This window comes from Phyllopteryx taeniolatus, chromosome 17 (assembly GCF_024500385.1).
Source record: "Phyllopteryx taeniolatus isolate TA_2022b chromosome 17, UOR_Ptae_1.2, whole genome shotgun sequence".
In the NCBI taxonomy this organism is placed as follows: Eukaryota; Metazoa; Chordata; class Actinopteri; order Syngnathiformes; family Syngnathidae; genus Phyllopteryx; species Phyllopteryx taeniolatus.
In genome coordinates this window covers 2,674,464-2,702,361 of record NC_084518.1, presented here as the reverse complement: position 1 = coordinate 2,702,361, position 27,898 = coordinate 2,674,464, and the positions used below count along the sequence as shown (strand labels likewise).

Below are 27,898 nucleotides of genomic sequence, written 5' to 3'. Positions count from 1 at the left end.
CATTTGATTGTTTTTCACAATGGCATTTCTTGGCAGGTTTGTCCAGCACCCGAAGAACTTTGGCCTGATCGCCTCCTATCTAGATAGAAAGGTGAACGAGAGACAGTTAATAGTACTCATATGGGACACTTGTAGAGAGAGAGAGACACAAAGGAAGGAGTCTAAGCCCATGCTTGAATAATTTAACCTCTAGTGTCGGTATCATGTGTTCATTTCTACATGCTTTACTTTAATTTTCAGTGTGTTGCTGACTGTGTCCTGTACTACTACTTGACTAAAAAGAACCACAACTACAAGACTCTGGTGAGACGCAACTACGGTCGACGGAGGGGAAGGAACCAGGTAATCCTGAAAATGTTTTGATAGTTGCTTAGCCTGTAACTGGCTATGATATATGGTAGCATTGAAAATTAAGAGATCAAAATGTAGCCGACATTAAAGATGCAAAGTCCAATTGCATCAGTTTCATTTGGTTAGGTGAAGTGTCACACTAATATATAAAGGTATTTTTTTATTTTTTTTTAAACTTTCTAGGTCATGTACATTCTCACTCCAAATTATTCAACCACCACTGGACATTATATTTATTTTTAATGGACTAAATACCTTGACGCAACTTATATTGCAAGCAGCCATTATTTTTTGGAAAGTGCCAATCTGAATTAAAAGTTGTAAAGGGGAACACGGTACTCTGATTAATATTGTTTGTGAAATAGGAATAAAGTGGAATAATTCATCAAGGTAAGGGTGCCACCATGTTCGGCAAAATTGTCATCAGCTGCAGACCGGAAGTGGTGTCGAAGTTGCTGTTGAATTGTGTCAGCTGACAGATTGTTCAAAGAGATGGATATGCTCATTCGATCCTGTGTCACCATGGGTGAGATGGAAAGCGTGCAGCGGCCATCAGAGGATATGTAGCGAAGAGTAGAAGCATTGTACATGAACTTCTTGATTTGTGTGAAAAGAGAGCGAGGAATTGTTCCACTGCATAACAAAGACATCTGTGATTATTTGCAAACCATCACCTTGGATAATAGCTAATATAACAGCATTACTAATCTTTTGTAGTCCCATTAAGATGCCGTGAGTTTTAGTAGTTTGATTGAGAACACTCTTATTTTGAAAGGGAAGGGAGATTGAGAAAAAGCTAGCACTGTAGAATATAGGGGGAACAAGTGGAATTTAGGGGGAGGGGTGGACTCATGCGACAGACTCAGAGCTAGCTGCTAATCCATTTGAGTTCTGCTGCTCTTGTTTTCTGCTTCCTCGTCTCCACAGTTCTTATCAGAACGTCCCCCCTGTATGAAACCACTCACTTGGTACAGCCCAGCCATCTGACAGACCCCAAAACTCACCGTGCTGCTGTGAGTGCCAATCAAAGAGGTCTGCTCGATACGGATTACCTTGAATGACCCTGCATAGATCAGTGTGTTCATGTGAGATGGACAATTCTTTTGGCTGCTTAAGCAGCCTGATGACACGCTTTCCCGGAATATATGCGGCAGTGCCTTGGCCCGGCAGCCCTTCTAAGGAGCTCTGCTGTGGCGCTGTCCTGCCCCTCTCCTGCTGTCGTTACCACAGCTATGGAAGCACTGGAGGTTAGAGGCGCATTTACAGCACCAGTAACATGTGGCTCACAGCAGAGAAAAGAGGTTTTTATGGTCAACAAATGAGCTCGCAGGTATGTTTACTAGCTTTCAAGCCACCGTAACATACTCAATCGACGTATTTCCCGTGTCCTGAGAGTTTTTTGGGCTAATGGTGTTTTATGTCGCTGTGGCAATTTATAGGAGGCATCTTTGGGCTTCTTGAAAGTCCAACGGAGCTATTTTAAGCCAGGCTTTCTAGGAACTATGCAGACTAGGCCCGTTGTGAAATGTTGTCATACAGTTCATTCGCATGTCGCGCAATGAGTTTGGAGAAAACCATTTTTTGTCATTTCATAAGACCCTTTTTTTTTAAAAAATTTATTTCACTCTGTCAGCGAAAATTGCTTGAATTCTATCACGAGATCACCATTCAACGTTTGTATTCACAGTCCGCATGCAGAAGCAGACACAGGCCACACCCCCAGAGTGTCTTATGTGCAAAAGCTGCACATTTCTGTGTGATGATAATGAACCATGCCTAATTGTCAATTCTGTATCACTCGTTTACCTGTATGATATTTTTCTCAAATGGGTTGAAGCACCACATTGAGAACCATATCCAGTTAGACCTTAATTAATTTAGAATATTAAAATATAAAAGATTTGGTGACATTTTTAGCAAACAGACTCCTTAAGTTATTTGGGCATCAAAATTGTTTACAAATTTCTTTAATGCATATTGTCAAAAGAACGCTTCTCATGATATACCAGAATGTTTTTAACACACACCATTGCTGAATTCAGTAATTTCATTTCCAGTGTTTATGCATACAATACCCTGATTTTAGCATTACGGCAGAGTTGCAAGCGGCGGCGGGTCCGCTACTATGTAAAAGTTATTTGTTAGGAAAGGGAAGACTGGCATGAGATACTTGACAAAAGGAAACAGGACTTGTGAATCAGCAAAACTGAAAAATATTCAGTCTAGCTAGGAAAGGGCTTCATTTAAAAATACTGAACCACATCACCACAGAGTCTCATTTTGTCTAACATCTGTGTGGAGGCCCTTTACAGAGTGTTGGAAAAGAAGCAGGAATGTCACAGTTCTCAAATCGCTTCCAAAGCAAACGCATGAGCACTCACTGAGCCAACCAAAACACCGTCCCACTGGAGAACAAGTATTGTGAGAACATCTCGGTCTTTGAACAGACGGCAAACTATTTCTGAAATGTCAAGTGCCAAAACATACAAGCTGTCATTGACAGGAAATGAGTAAAGAGGGAATGCCATAGTCTAAATTGGATGCTGGGCTACCCGCATACATTAACCTGCATCTGAAGTTTTCCTTGAATAGTTAGAGCTCAACAGTGGCGTTGTTGTAATGTAAACCCCTTCCAAACACTGCTTAATTATCTGAATCTATGCTATGTGATTTAACCTTAAGATAGAAGTACTGAACATCTTATTACAAATTTGACAAAGGTGGCAGAAGACTCCTAAACATGGTAAAGTCAGTATAATAAGGACTTTTGACTAATAATCAGCCTGCAGATGATGCCGATTGCAACTACAACATAATGTAGGTGCACTGGCCCAAGTATTGCAATACTTTTGTTGATATACTTGTTGCTTGTTTTTGTTTGTATTATTGTTTGTACTATCTTATGACAATGAAACTGATATACGGAGCAAACCCATATTGTTCTGAAACTTGACCACGACAAGCATCCTTTTTTGTGTGTGTGCTAGAGCCTTTGAGACAAGCCCATCATTTGGACTCATTTGATATCTGTACTGGACTTTTGGCTTGTCATGACGTGGCTTGATATGTTATTACACTACAGTTCATTGATGGAGCAGGCATTTGTGTTCAGTGGTATACTGTGGCAGCTGTCATAAATAATATTGTCCTATGCTTGATCTAGCTCCGCACAGTGTGTGTGGTAAGGCTCTGTTTAGTATCCAATCTTTTATTTTATATTGTTATCTGAGAGCAGTATGCAATTTTTGGTTTCACTTGGGTCCAGATTTAATAATCAAGAGGTCTAGTCAGGCAAATCCTCTTTTTTTTTTTTTTTTTTTTTTTTGCAAATCTTAATGGCCATCTGAAATTCACAGGGCCAACCTACACACACAACAGTAGTCTTCCAATTATCACTTGAATCACACTGGTCAAACTATGCTTCAGGAAGTTACAATTCCAGTAAAAGTTTAAAGGCACAAAGTTGCACTGTTCAACTATGGAGATGTACTCTCTTTTGAAAAGGACCAAAGCATACTAGACTTGCCAAAAACGTCCAATCGGTTAGCCGGTTACGACTCCCTAATTATCTTACTTAAAACAGTTTTGTGTTGTTGGTGTTGTGAAACCGTCATGTCTGGTCAGGAGAGCAGTATCTGTTATACTTTTGAAGCTTTTGACGGAATCTGTTAATTGGGTTCCCTATCTTGCTTTCCTGTTTGCTGCTTTGTTGGATATGTTACTTCTATTGTTTTTTTTTTTTTTTTTTTTTTTTTTTTGCTTATTCATAAAACAATTTTAAATCCGAGCAAATTAAAATGTGTCATTCCTAACCAACACTGTTAGGGCTAAGCACGCTACTTTGAAACATTGTCTGTAGACAAGCCCATCAGTTGTTAAGGTCACGCCTTTAAGAACATAGCCCTGTTGTGATGGAAACACAAATCCCTGCCGTGCTTGTATGACGCACAAACAACTGAGCAACCAGCATTTTAGTATGAGGAAAGACACTACTGTGGGCATAAACAATGATTGAGAAGGAAAGAGAATAATACAGCTTAAAATCTTTTGAATAATTCATGGCATCCACTGAGTGCATGAAGGTATCGACAAGAGAAGTGTTGTCACACTGGTGAAATTGTTAAGATGTTCCTGTTTGCGAAGAAAGAAAATTAGAATATGTGGTGGTAGGGTGATCAATTAATGCTGAGTGATGGCTTCACCTTAGGATGGCTGGCTGTTTATATCTTAACCAAATCCTTTTTTGTACACAAAATACATGATGATCAATATTAGTGAAAAGGAAAACATGCAAAATAATCATTTTTCATTTCGTTTGCAGCAAATAACACGTCCCTCACAAGAAGAGAAGTCCGAAGATAAAAACGAAGACGACAAATCTGAGAAGTCGGAGAAAAAAGAAGAGGAGGAAAGGAAGGAGGATGAAGAGAGAGATGAAAAGGAGGAGTCCAGGTGAGTTGCGAAAATAATACATTTGTCCCTGTGTCAATCTCATCTGCCTTTTAGTGGCAGTTATTAATCAATTATAGAAAGAATAATCCCTCAGTTGAAAGGGAAACGGGAGTCCTTAAATAATATAATCTTCGTCTAAAACGGTCAATATGTAAGGTATAGTATCTGAATTTCTGGTGTGTGCGTGTTTGTGCGTGTGCGCGCAATAGAAAAAACACTCATTCTCAAAACCTTTTGTCCTTTTTTTTCATATTTTTGAAAGTGCTTTTCCACAGTTAAAAAATAAAAATTCCTTGAAAACCCCACATTCATTCTTGGTTGTATTGTCTCGTGAACCTCTAATATACTTCCGTGTTGTGGGATTGACGGAGAGAGGCCCGTATTTGCTGGGTCAATTGGAGATAAATGTTCTTTCCGAGCAGTCTCTGAAGCTGTTTTTTCCTTTTTGAAAACCACAGGGACATTGGCAAGGACAAAGACAAGTGTGACGCTGGGGAGGACGAGGACGGAAAGGAGCAAAACACGACGCGTGGCAGGAAGACTGCCAACAGCCAGGGCCGACGTAAGGGAAGGATCACCACACGCTCCATGGCCAATGAGGCTGCCACTGTGGCGGCAGAGGAAGCACCTCCCCCTGCTTCAGAGGGTGGTGTGGCAGATCCTCCACAGCTCCCTAAATCTGATCCAGCTCAAAGGTCCATAAAGGAACCGATGAAACCGCCTACTCCAGTAGCTTCACTGGATGCTAAAGGTGAACACACTTGAGAAAACTCTACAGTGGTGGGATTCTCTTGAACAAATCTGACCAGGGCAAAAATCGAGTTAAATAAATCTACAACATTTGAAATCAATACACACCAGGTCCTTGCATTCAAAGGCCCGCATTGTTCATCCCATTGCATTTACTAAGATGAAATACTCTGTATAAAGCTGCACTCTCATATTTAGATATCATTACTGGGTGTTCAAATGGAGATGACAGATCTTTTTTATGGCTTTAAAGATGCCAAGCACATATCTATAATAATATCAGCAGATGTTTGTGGGCAGCCTGTGCAGAAAATGAGGTTGTGGTCCTTTTCTAAATCAGACAGACACACTAAATATCCCCATTGTTGTCTATCGATCACCATGGCAGTGTGCTGCTTGGGCTGTTGTTATGGTACTCGGTCACACTTCCTACAATTTTACCCTCACGAGCCCGTCACTCCAATAGTGACTGCTTAGCTTCTCAGGTATCCAAGCTCTTATCTGGCAATCTGGTTTTGGCACTAAGCTGTGTCATCTGTTCAATGATTTGTAAGTACACTGTCCATCTTGACACCTGCTCCCTCTGCAGTCTGTTGAGCTCTACATCTTGTAATGTTATGCAAGGTCTGTCCCATAATGTGATGAACCTGCAACCCTCTGACCTCTGGCTGTGTTCTGTGTGTGAAGGACTGTCGCGTGTAATCTCCCTCAGTTATTACACTGGGGCTTTTGTGTGCTACTTGTTTCGTCTGCAGCAGCTTCAAACAACCACTGTGCTGCTTAAGGGAAGCTATGGGCCAGGCAAGCTCAAGAAGCCATTTTTTGGGGGCATGGAAGTTCATACAGTATCAGTATTTGACGTTTTAGTGGAGAGGGAAGGTGGGCTCTTGTCATGAGGCGAGACGATATGCTGTACGCAGGCACCCCGGCCTGTTTTTATAGCTCAGATCAATGACCACCCAGCAATGCCTGTCACGGGGAGAACATGTGAGTTTTGCCACTGGAGGCCGAATAAAAGTTCAGTAGAGTTGCATTTGATTTGTGTAACTGAGTGCATGCTAAGAAGACTTTGGCTGGATCATCCAAACCACGATAATTGATCCTCCCATCTTTGATGTGGGGGCAACCCCACTATAAATGTAAAGGGTTTATCTGCTTCTATATTGGTCCAAATGTTTACACAGTTTCAGTGGACACTACAGAGGAGATTGAGCCAGAGTTCACGTCAATGCTAGCAGCTCATTTCTGTGAATTTTGTCTGTGTGTGTGTGTGTGTGTGTTTGTAAGGTGGGTGGGGGCGTGACAAAATATGCAGCCAGGTCAAGGCAAGTGGGAATGTGTATCGGTCGGTGTGTGTTTGTATGACATGCAAGGTTTGGGACAGCATGGCTGTTCTGTCTTTTAGCCTCCATCCAAGGCCATTTCCCAAAGTCCCTCCACTGTCTGGCACTATATCATCTGACTCAGGACCTCCCCTTCTGGATTATAGAGGCGGATGGCTCTAGGGAAAGGGGGGCCAGGGGGAGTGTGAGCTGTGAGAGAGAGAGAGAGAGAGAGAATGTGAGTGTGCAAGTTGGGGAATGACCCAGAGCGACAGTGGGAGTGAGAGAGAGTAGGTCTCAGAAGCTTGTGAATGTAAACAGATTATTAGATTAGAGGCCATGAGAAGAAGTCGGCTGGAAAGAGGACCGCCTCTCTACTTCTCTCTCTATCTCTCTCTCTCCCCTCTATTTTTCTTGTCAGTGCTAATGGGGCTGGGTCTCTTTGCTTTCTGATTTAGCTGGTGAATCTGGAGAAACTTCTCGCTGGACCGAGGAGGAGATGGAGGTCGCCAAAAAAGGTAAAGTTTTGACTATTGACTATCTTTGTCTCACAGTCTTTTACCTCTCTCTGTGCTTCTTTCTGTGGTCCTTGCTTTTCCTTGTTTTTTCACTCCCTTTACCCTCTCCCCCTCGTGATACTGTGACGGTACCTTGCCCTACCCATTTGTAACACTCCTGCAAGAAAGAATGTGATCATGAACCCACACAAGAATGAATGTGCATGTGTCCCCACACAAATAGAGGCTTGTACAAGTGCTTCAACGCTCCAGGGAGGGTTTCAGAGAGTCTCATTTATTTATGAATTTAGCTGGACTTGCTCAGCTGGTGTCTCAAAAATGATCTATTCAAAGCAAATTCTCTTGAAGCAACAGAGTGTGACCATTGGAGCTTTCTGCAAGGAATACTGTCTTTTTTTTAATTTAATTCAGATTTTTTTTTTAAATTCAGATACACTGTCAGTATTTGTATTTCGGCATTGCTCACTTGCTCACAGTGCACCAATTAGTTGTGAAGTCAAATGCAATTCAGATGTGTTCCTCTTCCTCTTTTTGGTTAATTTTAGTCATTTTTTTTTTTAAATGGATTTTTTTATTTATTTTTATTCTTCTTCTAATCAACCAGTAGTTTTGGGGATTATTTGCATGAATTAAAGTCTAAATCTCTGAGATTACCAGCAGTCAGGTCTGTGTTTCAGACACATGCAAATTAGTGTCCATTGATTTAAGAGACCTGGTAACCTTTGCTCGTTGTACAATTAAAAGGGTTTCGAAATCCCAAGCAGTATATGATATGTTTTCCACCATATCGTGTCATGCAAGTGAATTCTGTTCACTAAAAGTCGTAATCTGCTGCGCTATTTAAACACATATTGAGGCTTTCAAGTTATATTAATATTCCCCTGAGAAACTTCAAGAACGGGAACTTGACAAGAACAGTTCTTTCATAATTTAGGCAACCCAATTGAATGATGGTATAATGGTTACATTACAAACAAATTATTGTATCCAGGGATGTCCTGATCAATTTTTTTCCAATTCACTTGATTTTGAGTATCTCCCGATACCGAATCCTGATCTGATCAAACCTCATCCACAAATCCATCCAAAATGAACAGCCGGGCAAGTTCTCCATCAAACACTCCGGGTTCCCTGAGTCGGTCTCATTGCCGGGGTCTGTTCAGCAATGATGCCGGCTTTCGCGAAAGCTCGGACAACAGTCAAAGCAGATACCTTTGCCCAGGCATCCACAATCCATTCACATATGGTGGCGTCACTCGCCCGGCGCTTCGTCTTCTCGACTTGGCGAAGCTCGTTTTCCTGCTTCCTCCACTTGCGAACCATGGATTCTTTGATCTTGAATTCTCCCGCGGCTGCTCGATTCCCATGTTCCTCGGCGTAACTGATAGCTTGCAGTTTAAACTGTGCTTCGTAAGCGTGTCTCTTCGTAGGTGCCATTTTCGGGGTCCTTAGCCAAACCGATGTTGTTTAGCACAATGCATGTAGCGGCGCTATATACCTACTGGGGGCGTGCCTTTAGCGTCCTCTTTCACGCGGACCCATTGCCCTTTAACGTCCGCATGCTGTTCTCAGTCACGCCCGCCTTTCCTCAATATAAGCAGCGTGTCTGCAAGAAATGCTCCCAGTCAGTCAGGGGGAGCGCTCATCAAAGTCACACAACAACAAGTACAGATTTTGGAACTCGGTGGACATAAGGTGCGCCGCATTATAAGGCGCCCCGTCCATTTTGGAGAAAATTTAAGACTTTTAAGTGCGCCTTATGGTCGTGAAAATACGGTAGTTCATTTCTGGAACGGTGAACTGAACTTTGAACTAGCGCTTAGAAAATGAACTTTCCCAACACTGAGTGTCGTGAGGAAGTGGTTCAAACCAAGTAAACAAAACCAATATTTTGTAGCATATTAGTGATGCAACACAAAATAACCATTAAGCAACGTTGTTGTAATAGTCGTTCGCGGTAATATAGTTCTCTTACTGTGTTGCCTAGAAACAACGTCATCAGGCGCACACGGCGCGATCCATTCTTGTTGATGTCACCATGGTAACGAGTGTATCCGGTCGTGATTGAGTTAACAAGATAAAGCCCAGTGATCGTAAAAGACGGGATGCGGTGGTATCGGAATACAAGATTTTATTGCAGTAGTCTGACCAAATTTGTCTTGTAGTCTGATCCACGCATGACGTGTTGTCTGTCCCACACTGCTGACATGTTTTTATTGGTTGTCAGATATTTATAGTGCTACGTCAAAAGACTAAAAATAAACTAGCTTTTGAATTCAAATATACCGTACTCGATGGCGACGCGGGGTATGTCTTTTGTGGAGCCGATCAATCGGCGAATTGTGACATTAAAGGCAATCAGCATCAAATTTCCCCGAGGAGACTGGTAGCATAGTTGCTAATGACGGCAACAGAAAAACAGTAGGCGCTTGCCAGTCTCGACTGATGCGCCGACACACGTGCAAAGCATTCTGGGATTTGTAGTATTAGTGGCGCAAACACTTAATATTGGCAGGAGACTTGATATAGTCTCGCGGGCCAAATATAATTACATCGCTGACCAGATTTGGACCCCGGGCCTGAGTTTGACATATGCTCTATACCAAGAATTTATTGTGGTTTGGATTTGCGGCGTTAACCATTAAATTGTCAGACCTGGCTGTCCTTCTCTTCTTTTAAGATATTCTTCATATTACCGTACAGTCAGTTTATGTGCTAAATGGGCTCTTCTCTTTCATCAGGTTTAGTTGAGCATGGACGAAACTGGACGGCTATCGCCAAAATGGTAGGCACCAAAAGTGAGGCACAGTGTAAAAACTTTTATTTCAATTACAAGCGACGTCATAATTTGGACAACCTGCTACAACAGCATAAGCAGGTAAGCCATTTCCTGTCACCTGATGTGGTATGCCATTTAAAGTGCAGTGTGCAAATACATGAAGTAACTTTGTGTCTCTTTCTGATATCCAGGACACACGGCGGGCTCGTGCCGATAGGTCTCAAGGTGAAGGTCTAACCACAGCTTCACCTGATGACGATGACGACAATGCAGATGACAGTGAAGGTTCGAGCGAAAGATGATACAAAGCTGTGACACTTTGATGTTGACTTTTGTAACTGATTATCTCAGCTACGCCAAGGGGCTAACAGGGTGAAGGACGTAAAGCGTCTGATTTTGTCCTTGTATTGTCAACCTTCATGATTTGTAATTGCTAAGGTTAAAGTAAAAGGTAAGAAGATGAAGAATAGAGTGAAGTTTTGGAAACCCGATTCAACCTGTCAGCTGATTTGGCACCTAGAGACCCAATTTGAATTGATGTAACTAATGTGATGCAGGTTTTATTAAGAATAAGAGTGAAGCTAGGGCAAGATAAAAGATCCGAATTGTTGTGGCGCCTGTTGCGTAACATTTATTGCCTGTAAAGAATCAAGAAATCCGGCCACTTGAACACGATGTGCTGGGCCACATGCTCGATTCTGCAGGTCTGGCATTCTTTCCTTGTGTTCACAAGCCCCGCTCATGCTCATATTGTACAGTCAAGACATACGCTGTGCTGTGATAATTCTTCTACGAATAGATTCATAGCAGTGGCTCATTACATGCATTTGTTTATAATTTGAAAATGAAAACAATTTCCGTAGCTTTGGCGACAGCAGGACCTCACGAGGGTTTGTCATGCTTATTTGACCCACCGTGGAAACCCAAACTGCCGTCTAATTTGCTTTGCAGTCAGCATAATCTCATGTGACAAATTTTCAAGGGCAGTATCATAACCTCATTTAGGTTTACTCGTAAACATTAGAATGAGTTAATTGTAGTGAGTTTATTTGCATGTTCATCTCTGTGTTTCTGTGTTTGGAGGTTAATTGCATCTTGAAAATGTTTTGTCGTCCCCATGGCAACTACAGAGCCAAATATTCAAACCCGTGCTGATTATTTTTAATACAGAGTGTGTCTGCTTAAGATTTACTATTATATTAGATGGCCGTATGTTTGGGGGACATTTATTTTGTGCAATTACCAAACAAGATTCATGAAGTCGGGTGTAAAAGGCTACCAATGTTTTATCTCCATTTGTATCGTATCTTTGTGGCCTTGATCTCAGCATAGCCAAACACTGATGTGATGACAACAAAAAAAAGATATGACGCTGTTGTCACTTGCAGTCACGTGGCATTTCTTGGAAAGAAATGTGTAGTATCGAGTGGAAGCAGCTTGGTTTATTTAACCACTGTTTACAGTTCAGTTCAAATGTAAATGTGAAGTCTGTACTATTTTAATTCTACAAGTATTTGTCTTCTGTCGTTTAAGCATTTGACATGTTATTTTTCCTCAGGAGGTGACAATAGCTCTGATACAGAGAGTGCTCCTTCCCCCTCTCAAACTGACCCCACCAAGTCCGGCGACTCCAAGAGACCAGACAGTGCTGCTGGAGATGGTCAGAGCTCTGATCAGGACATGGTTCAGGCCAGCAATGCAAAAACCTCTGACCCCTCCTATGGGGGCCTGCATGTGAAGGAAGAGAAAAGTCCAGAGAGCGACGCTGTTTCTCATGAGGAAAAGAGCAGAGTGGCTTCCTACTCAGGTGTGATCCATCCAAAAACTGAACCTCAAGATGTGGACATGAAGTCCGGAGAGATTCAGGTTAAAATGGAGCCGGAGATCAAGGAGAAAGGCGACAAAGGAGAACATGGTGAGAGGCAGAAGGAGCTTCACTCTGATAATGACTCCAGCGCCACCTGCAGTGCTGATGAAGATGTAGAAGCAGAGCTTGAAAGACAGAGGTATTTTTTTGTGGGCTTGTCTTCTCAATGAATGCCCACGGTTTACAGTGTGTTTAATGTTGCTTCTGCAGAATACTTTCTATGGAGAAGCCATCTTTGCTCAGCCCTGCAGGGACGGTCCTGGTGTCTTCACCTAAGCAAAATCCACACAACATCCAGCAGATGCATCAGCGGGCAGCTGCCATCCCACCAATGGTTAGTACTTTAGATTGGAAGTATAACCAGCTTGCTGTGAATGGAACAGTGAGCAGTGTGATAGTATCAGAACTCATATAAAGCGTATTTGTCATATTTGCAGGAAATGTACTTTCTCCATAATGCTGCATTTGCGAGACAATTTGAATTAAACTGATACATTTCTTTGATTTCTGTCTCAAGGTCCCTGGTCCTTATGGCCCTGCTCCCGTGCCCATCAGTGGCTTTGCGATGTTGCAGCACCAGATCAAAGCAGCGCATGCATCTGCACACCAGGAGGAGAAGCAGAGGCAGGACCAGGGTGACCTAGAGCGCAGACTGCCCTTCAACACCCGCAGCCCAAGTCTACTTGACAGAGATGGTAGGAGAACAAAAACTACCTTCTCTCTGTCCTCATTTCACCTCCCTCTTGTTCAGAGCTCTTTCAGCTGCATGTGCTGCTGCTGTCTGCAACTGACTATTTATAGTGGATGCACTTTTTGAGGCCTTGTTCATTTATGTGCATTTCCCCCCCCCAAAAAACTAAACCCTTGGGGTTGATCTTCCCTGTTGTAATGCTGCTCAGCCTGATTCCACACAAAGAAGGTGCTTTCTGATGCAAACACAGCGGTTAAGCCTGTATTGCTGCTATGCTTGAGAATGCCTTGGAGGAAGAAACAAGGCTGTGGGGATGTTTGCTGTTTTGACTTGACCACGTCAAAGTAGGATGTTTTCTGCTTTTATGCACAAGATAACTCCTGAAGGGCAAGCAGTGAATCCACTCTCTATGATGTGTTCTAGCTTAATGCAAAGCTTTTAGCACCCTAAAGTCAGAGTGCCATAAAAGTGGCGCAGCTGTCGGCAAACTGCTGAGCTGTGAGACCACGGCTTTCGTTGCAAAGGTTTCAATGTGCGTGTCCAAGTAGCCATGAACGGTGTTCGCTCCCTCGTCATCTGGGTCACACTCAATGCTCAATGGCAATGAGTTCTCCTTTTTAAAAGTGGTCGTCTTCCCTTTGTCCTTATACCTGTGTACTGCAGGTAAGCCCCTACCCTACATGCCTTATGACATGATGTTGGCTCTGGACCAGGAGGCCCTCTCTGGTCGGCCAGGCTCTCCTTACAGACTCTCCCCCAGGGATCTAAGCAAGTCCTCACCCCAGCCTGACCCCAACATCCCCAATGCTTTCCGCTACAGTGTGCCGCCAGGTAAAAGCACACATCTTCACCTCCCTCTCTTCCCCCCTCGTCTGCTCTCTCAGATGCCTCCAAAACATTCGACAGTACTTTCCCTTGCTGATACTGCGTAGCCTCCCTTGCCTGAACCAAGACTTGTCTGATGTTTTGAGACACTAAATTGTATTTAGCAAAACAACTTCATTGCAGAATCGATTAAAATATGTATCTTCCTATTCCCACTTGCTAGCAAATTCAAAAGCTTGCCATTGGCTTTGATTTGTTGTTAAATTATCCTAGTCAAAGTCAGAATAGAAAAGAGAGAGAGTGTGATGCTTTTGGAGCCTTGAATCCTGGGCTAGGCAGCACTTGAGAACACTGGTTTCATTTCTACTGTTCTAAACATGTATGAAGCATTTGACGTCTCATAACCCTGCTTTCTAAGATCATACAATGGTCCGGTATTGTGCTTGGTCTTGCAGCGACACAAGATTGTATACCATAATTGCATCTGTAGCTAGCAATCGAAAAAGCCATCTAGTTTGATAAGTCCAGGTTGAACTTGAAGAGTGTTGGGCACTTCAGGTTTGGAAGAGAAATGGATGAAGTGATTCACCTACTGTATATGCCTTGCCTACTCTAACAATGCGGGGGGAGAGCTAAAGATCGTGCTTGAGTTGATCAGCTCAAGGTTCAATAATGTTATGAGCTCAAACTTGGGTCAGTTGAATTACCTGAAGGGAATTAAAAGTTTTGTTTTCATTGTTTCAATTTTCTTTAATACCACCATCGATTTGTGATATTATAGTCCAGACCTTAAACCCTTAGAGAAAATGTTTAATATGCCCCTGTTAGAGAAGACCTTCCCAAAGTGCTGTGCAATACAGACATTTTGTATCCTGATGTCATTTTCTATCCCAATAACAACACAAGGATCTCATTTGATGTGTGTCCTGCGTCTGAGACGGACAAAAATTAGCAGGGGAGTCTTCAATTAACCTAGCATGCATGTTTTTGGGATGTGGGAGGAAAGCGGAGTGCCCGGAGAAAACCCACGCAGGCACGGGGAGAACATGCAAACTTCACATAGGTGGGGCCGCCATTTGAACCCCGGGCCTCAGAACCGTGAGGCAGATGTGCTAACCATATATATATATTTATATATATAATATAACAAAGAGTGACAAATGTAAGGGGGTCTGAATCGTTTATTTAACCAGGTAAAAGCTTTTTGAGATATAAAATGTCTTTTTCAAAAGCCAAGAGGAAGCAGGAAGTATACAGGCAGCAGAAATTATAGTCATAACACAACAACATTCATACAATAAATAAAAAATAAGTTGTACAAAATGTATGACATCAGATTTAAAAACCGTGACAAAGCCCAAATGCTTTCAAGTATGTATTTCTTTTTTAATTCATTCAAATTTGGCAGGCTTTAAGACATTGTTTGGGCCTCTTTAGTCTGTTAATGGCGCTATACCTTAGTGCCAAATGTTTAAGTGCAATTTTTCTAAACAGAGCCTGGGTCTGTTTTATTTATATTTTTATTCATCTAAGATATTTTATTTATTGTTCTACATTACAATGTCAAAGTTGTATATTCTACAGAATTCAAAGTTAATTGTTCTTAAACAGGATGGACTTGAATTATTATGCTCTAATATTATATCAGTGGCATTAAAACATCAACGATACTATCATTTATCGTGATAGTTTTTGGGAAAATATATCTTCCTAAAGAATGTCCTGTCGTGGCAGGTCGAAACACATATAATATATTGAGAGAGTGCAAGAGCAATGCATAACACACAAACGTTGGCCGGTTTTCGGGGCGCTTCGGCGGGGCCCGGTGGACCGCCCTGGATCCCTCAGTGTGGGACGTGTCCCGTCCACCGGGCCGCTCTCGGATGCACTCCTGGGCCCGACCCCACCTCTCGATTGGGTCTGCGGGGTCCTCAGCCCCTGCGGTGCAGGAGCAGCAGTTACAGGACACTTCTGACGGTCATTGTGCATGCCAAACGGTGTCACTTCACTTGCATGTGTCCGGGGACACACATCCCTAGGACTTATTCGCTGGGTTTGGGCATTGCGACAAATAAGTTATGACTATGCTAATTTCTCGGGTATCCCCTCACTCATACTCTGGTCCAATAGATGTTTGTAATTTACATGGCCACACCCTCCACACGTGAGTTGTACAGGCGGGTTCACGACCCTTGTCCTGTCCTTCCCTCACAGGGTGTAGCACTACTGCCCCATACAACATGCAGATCTAATGTGTCATTGTTCTATGTTCTATTTATGATTTACTGTCCTCGTGTTGTTTACAGCTAGTGCTTTGTCTTTTTTCTCACTCCCCTCTAAAAACCTTGTTCTGTTTGACTGATTGATTTTGATTCTCAATAAATATTCATTAAAATACTAAGAAACCACAGTGACCGCCTCAAAAGTCCACTGTGACACAGTAAAACTGTTCCGGCATAAAAGGGATACAGATCCTCCTTTATTTTTGAGCTAACAGCCGACCAGGACAAAAAAAAAAGTTAAACGTAAACATAGGGGGAAAAAAAGAGTTAAGCTCAATAATAAATTTATAATGCTAATTAAATCAATGGTATTAAATAATTATGAAATGATTAACTGCAACAGTGATCTGCAGAATAGGTTTAATCATTTGGATGATTTATGTAAATAGACGCTAAAGGGAAATTTGTTTATGAAATGGTTTTTTTCTGTCAAAAGGGGCAGAAAACATAAGATTTATTCTTCCCGCTGTTCCTTTTCCTTTGAATTTTGTTTTTATGTAAAACATTATTTTTTTTTTTCTTAAAATAGTTCCCCCCCCACCCCCAACATAGGAATCAGTAGAAGACACCTGCCACCATTTAAAGTGCCTCCAATTAACCCCAAATAAAGTTCAGATGTTCTAGTTTGCTTTTCCTGACTTTAATAGACTATTTAAAAAAATAAATACATTGGAAGTTACTCACCTGTTACTCAGTACTTGGGTAGTTTTTCTTTTCACTGAATACTTGCTCTTACTCAAGTGATTATTTGGAGGACTATTTTTTTTTTATACTTGTTCTCTTATCTAAAAGTAACAATACTTGTAATTCAATGCAATTTTTTGGCTATTCTACCCACCTCTGCTCCCGACTGATAATACTTAACAATGAGATCCTGGGATTCTGTGGAAGCGCTCTGCGGACCATGGCTTGTGCTGTAAGATGAGACTACAGAAATGTCAGAAAAAGCATCCTAGTAGAACAGCTAAAGTTTATTTGGGGTTAATCGGAGGCATTTACAATGGTGGCAAGTGTGTGCTGACTCCCATTTAGCCTGAGTTTGATTGTGATTAGTCAATTTATGAGCACAACCACATCCCCAGTGATGACTGTGTTCACACTTGTGCAACCACATTATCGCAGTTGTTTCGTTTTACTTCCCCTCTAGTAAAGGTTTCATTTTCTTTTTTCCGCCAATTAAATTTTATAGATTATAGGTCACATTGTGTGTAAAAAGTTTTTAAATGATTAATTTTGGTGCCTTTTCTTTTTTTATTTATTTTTTCATTTATTTATTTATTTATTTTTAAATATCCCAAGTATAACAGGAGTGTCTAGACTTTTTGTATCACTTGACATAAGTGTGCCATTAGGTCAGTTATTCTCAATCAGTGTGCTCTTCAGGTGTGCCATGATAAATTATAAAATTGTATGTAATTGCTCAAATTATTTATCTACAAGAAATAATGCATCTTTGTTCATCTATTTATGCCAGAGAGGCATAGTGACAGACAGAACAAATACATGCTATTCTATTAGGTGGCAGGAAGCACAGACATTAATTAATGTACCCACTTTTTTTGACATTTTTGTTTGTTGGTGTGCCGTGAGATTTTTCAATTGTAAAATATGTGCCTTCGCTCCATAAAGGTTGGAAATCACTGCATTAGGCATCCCATTCCTGGAGTCAAGCAGTGTATAACAGACATGAGATGAGGCTACTGATGTATAGCCAATACCACTAAATGGTTTTCACTAAATAGCAAGTGTCAAGGTACCTTCAGTAGCAAAAAAAAAAAAAAAAAATGTACTGGCATTACCAGATAACGAGCAACCCTTTACTGCTCAGTGACTGTTTTTTTGGTCAATGTCTTTATGTCTCTGTTGTCGTACTAGAGCGGCGCCAACTACCGGAAACAAATTTCTTTGTGTTTTTTTTGGACATACTTGGCAAATAAAGATGATTCTGATTCTGAAATGGTCAAAGAGCACGCACCAAATTGTTTGCAAAAAAAAAAAAAAAGTATAGCGTAAACTCTAAGATTTGTAGATTGTTGAATTAAATGTCATCCAAAGTCACTTGAGTTGTTGTCCATATGTTATCTAATACTCAGCAAGAGTCACTGCTTTTTCCTCTTCTAATATTCTCATCAGTCCTCCACCCAGCTCCCAACCAGCTGATCCAGAGTCTGCCAGATGGAGGCCGAATGGCTTTCAGCAGACCCAGTCGACCTCCCAACATTCCCTCTCCTCCTCCTCTCATTCCAACCAGCAAACCCACTGACAAGCCGTCCTTCATTCATGGGGGCTCAATATCTCAGGTAAGGGCCTACAGGGATACAACCAATGGTAGTTTGGTTTGGTTTTTCTATTATTGTACCGTTTACATGCTGTTTTATGTATGAGCCGTTTTCACATTTTATGCCACATTCAAATGTTTTCAACACTTGATGCCAGTTTCTAGACTTTATGGACACAAGTGAGTTGACTTGGGCATCTTATGTTTCTGCTATTTCAGGGAACTCCAGGCACATACCTACCTTCGCATGCCATTTATGGGCCTGATGGGAGTAAAAACACTGTGGGCTCCATCTCTTTGGGCCTGCCTCGGCACCAAGATCCGAGCAAGACTGGTAGGCCAACTACAGTTGCACTCAAAATGATTCAACCCACAATGCAGATTAAATGTTTTTGCAAAGGTTACAAACTAACAGTTGTTTGCAATGACACAAATGCACAAATGGCACAGCAAAACTAATATGACTAGCAGCCATAATTCTTTGAAAGTGGCTATTTTGCAAATAAATGTTTACTGAGCGTTAAATAATTTTGAGAAACTGTTCCTGACATGCGGCACGGTGGACGACTGGTTAGCAGATCTGCCTCACAGTTCTGAGGACCGGGGTTTAAATCCCGGCCCCGCCTGTGTGGAGTTTGCATGTTCTCCCCCGTGCCTGCATGGGTTTTCTCCGCCGGGTACTCCGGTTTCCTCCCACATCCCAAAAACATGCGTGGTAGGTTAATTGCAGACTTTAAATTGCCCGTAGGTGTGAATGTGAGTGCGAATGGTTGCTTGTTAATTAGTTAGGGTTAGGGTATGTGTGCCCTGCGTTTGACTGGCGACCAGTTCAGAGTGTAGCCCCCTCTCGCCCAAGGAATGCTGGGATAAGCTCCAGCACGCCCGCGACCCTAGTGAGGATAAGCAGTACAGAAAATGGATGGATGTTCCTGACATAATTCTTTGCTTTTTTTGTAATCATCGACTGTTGTAAGAACTAAGTTAACACATGGTTTCAGCTGCATCAATACATGATGGTCGAGGAAATCCAGCAAAAATGGGTGAGAGCCTGGCTTTCAGAGGATCAATCACTCAGGTAAAGAAGGCATGAGATTACAAAAGTATTAAAATGTATTACTTGGGGTCTATGTTGCCTTATGTTTTTTACTTTCTTTTCCAGGGCACACCAGCCCTTTCCCAATCTATTGTTGCTGCTGACCTGCTGAAAGGCACCATCACAAAACTGGCCACAGAGGACCTGAGTAACTGTGACAAGGCAAGGGAGCAGCTGGCTAAAGGTCATGTTATCTATGAGGGCAAGAGCGGCCACATTCTCTCTTATGATGGTATGTCTTTTGACCATGTTTTTAACAATGTCTGTATCCCTTGATAAAACACACAGATGTAATTTTAATTGTATCTCTTCAAAAGCCATCAAGAACCCTAGGGAAAACACCCGTAGTCCCAGAACTGGTCATGAGTTGAAACGCACTTATGAAATGATGGAGGGACCCATCAGCAGGGGTCACCCAGGCAGGGAAGGAGCTCCTTTTGAAGGTACTGTAGTGCTTTTTTTCAACAAATGCATATACATTATTGTATGTCTAAGTGCCATTTCTGTATCACTGTGACTGAGTATGCCTGTTTGTGCTTAGGGCTGATTAGCAGAGCCTTGCCCAGAGAAGGCCTCCATGGAGATTCTAAAGACAGACAAATAATAACTGGCTCTATCATGCAAGGTAACAAATTACTAGACTTTACACCGATCTGATCGGTATCGGCCGATAATTAGCATTTTATGCTGATTGGCTGATCGGCTTTATCATAATTCGCCGATTGTACGGCTCCGCTAAAGACATTTACTCCGCGTTGCCATCATGTACAGTATATTTGAATTCAAAAGCTAGTTTATTTTTAGCCTTGTCGTGTGTTTTTGACATAGTACTGTAAATATCTGACAACCAATAAAGTTATTTAAAAAAAAAAAAAAACATGTCTGCGGTGTGGGACAGACAACACGTAATGCGTGGATCAGACTACAAGACAAATTTGTAACAAAGATACATTATTTCTTGTAAAGGAATAATTCTTTGAGCAGTTAAGTAAAATTTGATAATTTCCCACGGCACCCCTGAAGATTGCTCATCGCAGAGTAATGTGCCATGGCACACTGGTTGGGAATCACTGGAATAGAGAATTAATACTCTAAGATACTCAGTACATAGCACACTAGTATACAGGAAGTCCTCGATTTACGAACGAGCTCCATTCCTACACTGGCGACGATACCCGAATTTCCACGTAAGTCGGGTTTCACTATTAGTCGAAATTTACGTCGAAAAGGCTACTGTTACGGGTATTTTCCCACGTGATTGGGACAGTAAGCTCAGTGTGTGTGGGCGTGTGCGTCGTCGTGTGAGTGAGACGGGACTGTGAAGGAGGAAGGAGTGCGCGCAGGTGCGAGTGTGTACAGTAGCAAGTGTAGTGACGGCGACCGGCGAAGAGTAGCGATTAGCGGAGGACCCATTGACGTCGCATGTGCAGAGGAGCTAATAAAGCCATTAAAGCAGCAAATCGGTGCTTCGGGCCTTTATTGTTGCCGCCACCCAGCTCAGCTGTGCAACGAGAGAAGGGGGTTAACCCCGAGGAGGACAACCTCGGCCCTGGAGAAGGCGTCTCCTGACCACGGTGAGGTGACCGTAGCAGGAAAGGTTAACACTTCGTATAAAGAAACTAAACTACATTAAAATTAAAAAAAATAAGATGCTGTACTTACCATAACTGCTGAGAGTGCGAAAAAGGCAAAGATACTCCGGCCGCATTAGCATAGACGAGCACTATGCACTAGCCAAGCAGAAACACTATGGTGCTGGGACAAAATGGCGGACGAGGCACGGGCGTCGTAAAGTCGAAACGTCGAGTACGTCGTCACTCGAGGACTTCCTGTATACAGTGAATTAACAAGTCATTTAAATAGACACATTGCTCCATCTTGTGATCGGATCGATGATTGATTATCGTTTTTTTTAAACTCCCCAAAAATCCTGATCGTGTAAAGCCTACAAATTGCAAAGCTCCCCATTTTTGTTGGGCACATAGGAACTAAAATGTTTTTTTTCCCTTCACTTTTTAGGAACACATAGAACAGCTGCAGAAACATATGAAGATGTCATGAAATATGGAAAACAGATTAAACGAGAGAGCCCACCTATCCGCTCCTTTGATGGGGGAATTGGCAAAGGAAAACCCTATGAGGGCGTTAACACCATTAAAGAGACTGGGCGCTCCATTCATGAAATCCCTCGACAGGACCAGTCTGGCCAGGACCTCAGGAAGACTCCTGACCTATCAGACAGGAGGGTCATAGATGGATCCATGTCTCAGGTTAGACCTTTTGTAATGATGGATTCATTTGTTTTTTAAATTCCATTCCACTTTAATTTGGTTTTATAGCAATTTGCTAAATTAACTTTAAGCAAAGTCTATTGGAGATACTTTGTTAGACTGTTTGATCGTGTGTTTTTACTAGATGCACTCTCTGAACCAACCTACAATCAAGCACAATGTTAAGTCCCTAATCACTAGTCCCAGTAAGCTTCCCCACGGCCTACCCCAGCTTGAGGCCATGGAACGGAGCAAATACGAGGAGAGCAAGGCAGTGCGCCACACCTCGGTGGTCAACTCCACCACGTCTGTCCTGCGCTCCACACACCAGGAAGCTGCGAAATCTCAGCATAGCCCAGGCATGTATGAGGATGCCAATGCTCGCAGGACCCCTGTGAACTACAGCTCCAATTCTGTGACCAGAAGTTCACCCATGCTGGGGCGTTCATCAGATGGTATTGGCCATATACTGTACATTTTTAGTTTTGTCAACTTTAATTTACATGGGAATGATATAGTCAATTTGATAATGATTCTAGGTGTAGTTATTGTAAGCCTTACCTAATTACAAAAGGCACATGTCCCTCTCAACCACAAAGGAGCAAAATCTGCTGCACATGAAAGAAAGAATGCCATGACACCGACGCAGAGGGAAAGTGTCCCAGCCAAGTCCCCCGTGTCGGGTGGCGACCCCAGGGCGTCTCACAGCCCCTTCGACCCTCACCACAGGCCGGTTGTTCCTGGGGAAGTGTACCGAGCTCACCTGCCTCCACATCTTGACCCCAGTATTGCCTTCCACCGAGTGATTGATCCTGGTACTTTGTTTGAAATTCTTTACATTACCTTAGGGAGTACAGTCATAAAGTAAATGCATATTAGATATCACATTGTCAGTATAGTGGAATCTCGGTATACGAACGACGTAGTAAATTTGAAAACAGAAATTACCTCGGTTCACAAGCTATTTTTCTTTTGTAAGGCTCAGTTTTGCTTTTTCGTGTGCCGTGGAAACATCACTAGCTCCATAGGTCACGCATCGCAGGTATCTGCAGGCTATAAATTAGCCCTCAGTATGGCTCCAAAGAAAGTCAAAATGGCTAGCAATCATGTTTTTAGGAAGCCAAATGTATTTCTGTGGACAGAAAGATGGAAATGGCTAAATACAAAAATGCAGCCTGTTGGCGTTGCTCATTCACTGTGGAGATTGTTCGGCAAAATCTCTAGGCTACTGTTGTAATAATAATAAATCAACAATGGAATACCACCTAAGAACATGCAGCATTGTTAGGTACTGGAAAAACAAAGCAGTGAAAACGGTTCATGTGGATTTTAATTGTCCCTGTCCCCCCCGCATCCTATACTGTGTAGCAGCCTTCATGTTCCCCAGACAACCATCTCCAACTGGCTACAACACATACCAGCTATACACCATGGAGAACACGCGGCAGACCATCCTCAATGATTACATCACTTCTCAGCAGATGCAAGTCATTCCACGGCCTGACATGGCCCGTGGGGTGTCACCGCGGGAACAGCCTGTTGCTATCCCATACCCAGCTGGAGCTCGAGGTATGGTTCTTCACCACCTGGCCCTCTCTTAGCTGTAGTAGGATCCTGGTTAGGAGGGTCTCTAGATTACACTGTTGCTGTGAAGTAGTAGTGGCTACCTTTTGCAGATAACCAGAAGCAAATGACCGAGACGCATTTTGCTGATTTCATATCGTGGCTGCAATTTATCTGGCTCTGTTTAACAATTCATGACTGTCACTCAAATATCCACTTGCCAAGTGGGTGCCTCATTCAGGTTTACCGCCCTTAAACTTTGTTCCAGCCCTGTTGACCTAACCATTACCAAACTGCGTTTGGGAGCACTGACAAAAGATGGTGATTGGGTGTATGCAGTGCTAATACAGTGAGAAATAAATGACTTGTTTTTTATTGTTCACTATTGGCCCTTTGCTTCTGTCTGTAAAAGGGATAATTGATCTAGCCCAGATGCCTCCAACTATCCTGTTGCCTCACCCTGGGGGAACAGGTACTCCCACTTTGGAACGTATCGCCTACCTCCCTGGAGCTCAGCCCCCTTTCACTACTAGGGCTTTCAACCCAACCTCCATATCGCCAGGTGAGGATTCCCTCCCCAATACCGACACGCCATGTTCCCTTAATTTGCTCGCCGCAATCTTCTGTTCCCTCACACCTCTCATGGCGTGCAGACCTGCTTAGGGAGTCCAAGGTCAGTACTTTCCCGTCCAGACCTTGTGTGTGAGCATTAGTCCTGAGTGATCCAGTCAAAAGAGGACAGTAGTGTTCACACTTGGTATTAAACGTGCCTCTCTACTTGGATATCCAGTGACTGAGTGGCTGTGGGCCACATCTAATAATAGTAAGCAGTACTAGGCGGGGCTTTATTCAACCAAATCGGCTTAGAACCTTCCTACACTGGTATTGCATTTTAATGAAAAAAAGAGAACAGTAAACAACTGTAGTCCTTCCACACATTAAATGACTGCAATTTGAAATGGAAAATTTCCTTTTCTCTTTCTGCCTAAAACCTGCTTTCCACCACTCTTTCATCTTCGACCCACAGGAAATTCAGCTCCTGTGGGTCGAAGACAAAAGACAGGTGGAAAGCGGGTTCTTAGGCTGAAAGAGAAGAGGATAGCACAGAGCCTAGAACTGAATGTGGGGACTTTGAATATTGGGTCTACGACAGGAAAAACTTGGGAGTTGGTTGACATGATGATAAGGAGAAATTCTGGAAGGAGCTAGACAAAGTAGTGCTGAGCATCCCAGACAGTGAGAGAGTCGTGATTGGTGCAGATTGTAATGAATATGTTGGTGAAGAAAACGGGTGATCAAGAGGTGATGGGTAGATTTTGAAAAAAGGAAATAGTGAACACTTTCTTCCAAAAGAGGCAGGACCATAGGGTGACCTCCAAGAGCGGCGGTAGACGCACGCAGGTAGATAACATCTACCTGCAGACAATGTAATCGGAAGGAGGTTACTGACTGTAAGGTAGTGGTGGGGGAGAGAGTGGCTAGACGGCATAGGATGGTGGCGTGTAAGATGACTCTGGTGGTGGAGAGGAAGATTAAGAAGACAAAGGCAGAGCAGAGAACCATGTGGTGGAAGCTGAGAAAGGAAGTGTTGTGTGGATTTTCAAGAAGAGGTGAGACAGGCTCTCGGTGGACAGGAGGAGCTTCCAGAAGACTGGACCACCATAGCCAAAGTGATCAGAGAGACAGGCAGGAGAGTGCTTGGTGTATCTTTTGGTGGGAAAGGTGAGAAGGAGACTTGGTGGTGGAACCTGAAAGTACAGGAAATCATACAAGGAAAGAGGTTAGCTAAGAAGAAGTGGGACACTGAGAGGAATACATGGAGATGCGACGTAGGGCAAAGGTAGAGGTTGCAATGGCCAAACGAGGCATATGATGACATGTATGCCAGGTTGGACACTAAAGGAGAAAAAAGACTATACATCTTGGCCAGACAAAGGGATAGAGATGGGAAGGATGTGCAGCAGGTTAGGGTGAAAGGAAAATATGTCATTTTAAATGTCCAAGGATTTGAAAATGTTGCCCAGGGTTGGCGTTGGGTCATGAAACCTTTCAGCCAATGTGGCTAAACAGTAGGAAAATCTCCTCGCCACGTGTGTAGTTAGCCACAGCATCACGTGTAACCAACTTACTGGAAGCCAGTCCTTGTCACTGGGAAATAAGCTTTTAACAATGTGGGTGTTTCGCATTCGAACGAGGAACTTTTTCATACGAATGAGAATGAGTTTCTCTTTAGAATGAGAGAGTTTCTCGTTTGAATCAGGAACCTCTACCTGTGAGCGGTAACTTATTTACCTTCACGTGGTAGCTTCCTGCGTTGGGGTAGCCGCATAGTAGCTTCCTGCGAACAGTAGCTTATTTACTTAGGAGTTCAGCATTATTCCATCAGCACAAGAAATAAATTATTCTATAGTATAACCAATACAACAGCCAATAACTCTTTTGTGTAGGCCAGGCTTAATTATGATGAATTCATATGAATAACAAATATTTATTTTGTAAAATTTTAACTAACTGTATAATGATGCTGTTGCCAGTCGGTGTAGCATTGCTGTCAGTGTCAGCCAAGTACAGAGAGTGACAAGTGACACTTTTCATCACCAAGATGTGATCATAAAAGTGTTTGAAATGGTCAACTATATTAAATGTTGATGAATGATCTCATTTAATACAGTAAAAGTGTTGACAAAAGCTCAGGAAATGTTCTCAAATTCAAACTTTTTAGTTGAAGATAAACAAATATTCTAAATCTTTGGTGGTAAATATTAGTAGGCTAACTTAAGCTGTAAATTGTAAGAGATTTCCAAAGCGGGACAAATGTATAAGTTTAAATTAAAATGACCTTACCTTACATTACCTTCCCCACTGTGCTGTTCCCCGCAGCTGGGAAAGCCCATTAGCCTGCAGCGGCAGGATGGCGGCTTTCCCGAGTCTGCATTCGGTGATGAAGTGCGGCACTTCACGAAGCGGGAGGAAAAACTAAACTACTAACACCATTCACACACGGCAGAATGAGAGCACTCACCTTAACTTTTATCAGGAAAGGCTTTTGACGTGGGTGATTTTTAGTTGCCAGTGTGGCTAAACGTGGGCAAAATTTGGTATTGAATAAGGGTATTGAATAAGTTGTGATGTTGATCTTTGTGACACTTAGGTCACCAAGCCCACCTTGCTGCTGCAGCTGCCGCTGCTGCAAATGTGGAGAGGGAGCGGGAACGTGACCGTGAGCAACAGGAGAAGGAGAGGGAAAAGGAACGGGAACAGCGGGAACGAGAAATACGAGAACGGGACCGGGAAAGAGAGCGAGCAAATGATTACATTCGTGGAAGTAAGTATTTGCTCATGAACCAGCAGAGGAGTTGCTATGACGTTAGACTTCATTTGTTCTGGTCATAGCTACTGTTTTGGTTCCAAGTGTAAATGTTTTTATTTTACTCTTTGCCTTTAAAGATAATGATAAAAAACTAATAAATAAATAAAATAAATATCGGCACATTTAAAATTATAATAATGCATACTTTTTGATCAGGTGGAGTTGAGCAACCAGGCCGGCCAGGAAGCCGAGGCTATCTCCACTCTCCTTCCCCTTCTCACAGGACGCAGGAAGTGGTTGTTCAACAGCGGCCAAGCATCTTTCAGGGCAAGAGTGTTATCACTTCGCTAATGTAAGTTTAACCAACTTGTTCTGCTGGTGATTACCTGCCACACCACTATTTGTTGACCGTATTTATTTAGCTTGCACAGTTTGCCTTTACATGAGATCCACAAACATGTCTCAAATTGATCATCAAATGTTATTAACGGAAAAACAAAAACGTTTTCCCAGGATTCATTAAGAAACTGCAATGGGATATTGAACCCTTTTAGACAAGCACGACAATGTGCACATACAACATAAACATAACGTCAGTCAAATTTTGCATATTCCCTGTAAATATAGTCATCCTTGGTATGAGCTAGTGGTTTAGAAAATATTGCCCTTTTCACATTAGGATGGCAATACCCATTAATTATTTGTATTACAGGGTATTTTATACATGTAAATGTGACAGTTACCCATGTACAGATATCAGTTGGACAGTACTGGTCACTGAGTTACACAAAGACTGTTATTACTGTTTCACACAGTGTGTAGTTGCTTTGCGAAAGTGTATCTGATAAATTGATGAATAGGTTCAACACATAATAGCTCAAAGGGTTATCTGAAATGCTCCTAATTTTGTTTTTAGGCCTCATTCAGCAGCAACAGCAGCAGCCCAGAGTAACTCTCGCTACAGTACTGCAGCTGATGCACTGGCTGCGTTGGTGGATATTGCAGCCTCTGCTCCACCTGTGGATGTGGCCAAAATTAAGGAGAACAAACGAGATGAGCGGGATGAGGAATTATGTTCAGCAGCTCGGAGAGCAGCTAGCCTCTCAGAACAGCAGCAGGAGCCAGAGCGGCGATCCGTACCATATGGTGCTATGTCTCTTCCAGGGGGGAAGCCCCACCCGGCGTACCCCGAGGGTGTTGGAGTTAAAGATAAGGGCCCTCAAACCTCAAAATCCCGCATTGAGGAGGAGCTTCGAACTCGTGGAAAAACGACCATTACAGCTGCTAACTTCATTGACGTTATCATCACCCGACAAATAGCCCCGGAAAAAGACTCCCGAGAGCGAGGCTCACAGAGCTCGGACTCCTCAAGTAGCTGTGAGTATATGAGAAGTTATATCAACTTGTCTTGTCACTGGAGAAATATAGAGTATAGTGGAAGCCCGCTATTCACGGGGGAGAGGAACGGGACCGGACTGCAAATAGTGAAAATCCGCGGATGAATGACGCCCATGATAATTACGTTGGGAAAAACTATATTTTTTTTA

The 27,898-nt window shown here is 42.6% G+C and overlaps 1 protein-coding gene across 9 annotated transcripts in view; it reads left to right on the top strand.

Moving 5' to 3' along the window:
• Window positions 1-27,898, top strand: part of ncor1 (nuclear receptor corepressor 1) — a 57,172-nt gene that overhangs the window by 22,472 nt on the left and 6,802 nt on the right. For 2 of the 9 annotated variants that reach the window (XM_061752526.1, XM_061752523.1), the window contains exons 13-37: window positions 37-91; window positions 241-342; window positions 4,673-4,803; window positions 5,262-5,554; window positions 7,334-7,393; window positions 10,135-10,271; window positions 10,364-10,457; window positions 11,731-12,178; window positions 12,250-12,373; window positions 12,557-12,734; window positions 13,394-13,561; window positions 17,971-18,137; window positions 18,335-18,449; window positions 19,114-19,190; window positions 19,275-19,440; window positions 19,526-19,651; window positions 19,750-19,833; window positions 21,228-21,478; window positions 21,624-21,933; window positions 22,078-22,293; window positions 22,850-23,047; window positions 23,454-23,603; window positions 26,193-26,366; window positions 26,568-26,703; window positions 27,268-27,728. In XM_061752526.1, coding sequence (XP_061608510.1) covers window positions 37-91; window positions 241-342; window positions 4,673-4,803; window positions 5,262-5,554; window positions 7,334-7,393; window positions 10,135-10,271; window positions 10,364-10,457; window positions 11,731-12,178; window positions 12,250-12,373; window positions 12,557-12,734; window positions 13,394-13,561; window positions 17,971-18,137; window positions 18,335-18,449; window positions 19,114-19,190; window positions 19,275-19,440; window positions 19,526-19,651; window positions 19,750-19,833; window positions 21,228-21,478; window positions 21,624-21,933; window positions 22,078-22,293; window positions 22,850-23,047; window positions 23,454-23,603; window positions 26,193-26,366; window positions 26,568-26,703; window positions 27,268-27,728 — 4,421 coding nt within the window. Of the gene's footprint in view, window positions 1-36; window positions 92-240; window positions 343-1,382; window positions 1,682-4,672; window positions 4,804-5,261; window positions 5,555-7,333; window positions 7,394-10,134; window positions 10,272-10,363; window positions 10,458-11,730; window positions 12,179-12,249; window positions 12,374-12,556; window positions 12,735-13,393; window positions 13,562-17,970; window positions 18,138-18,334; window positions 18,450-19,113; window positions 19,191-19,274; window positions 19,441-19,525; window positions 19,652-19,749; window positions 19,834-21,227; window positions 21,479-21,623; window positions 21,934-22,077; window positions 22,294-22,846; window positions 23,048-23,453; window positions 23,604-26,192; window positions 26,367-26,567; window positions 26,704-27,267; window positions 27,729-27,898 lie in introns of those variants that run through there. The other 7 variants (XM_061752521.1, XM_061752524.1, XM_061752525.1 and 4 more) reach the window with 6 other exon arrangements.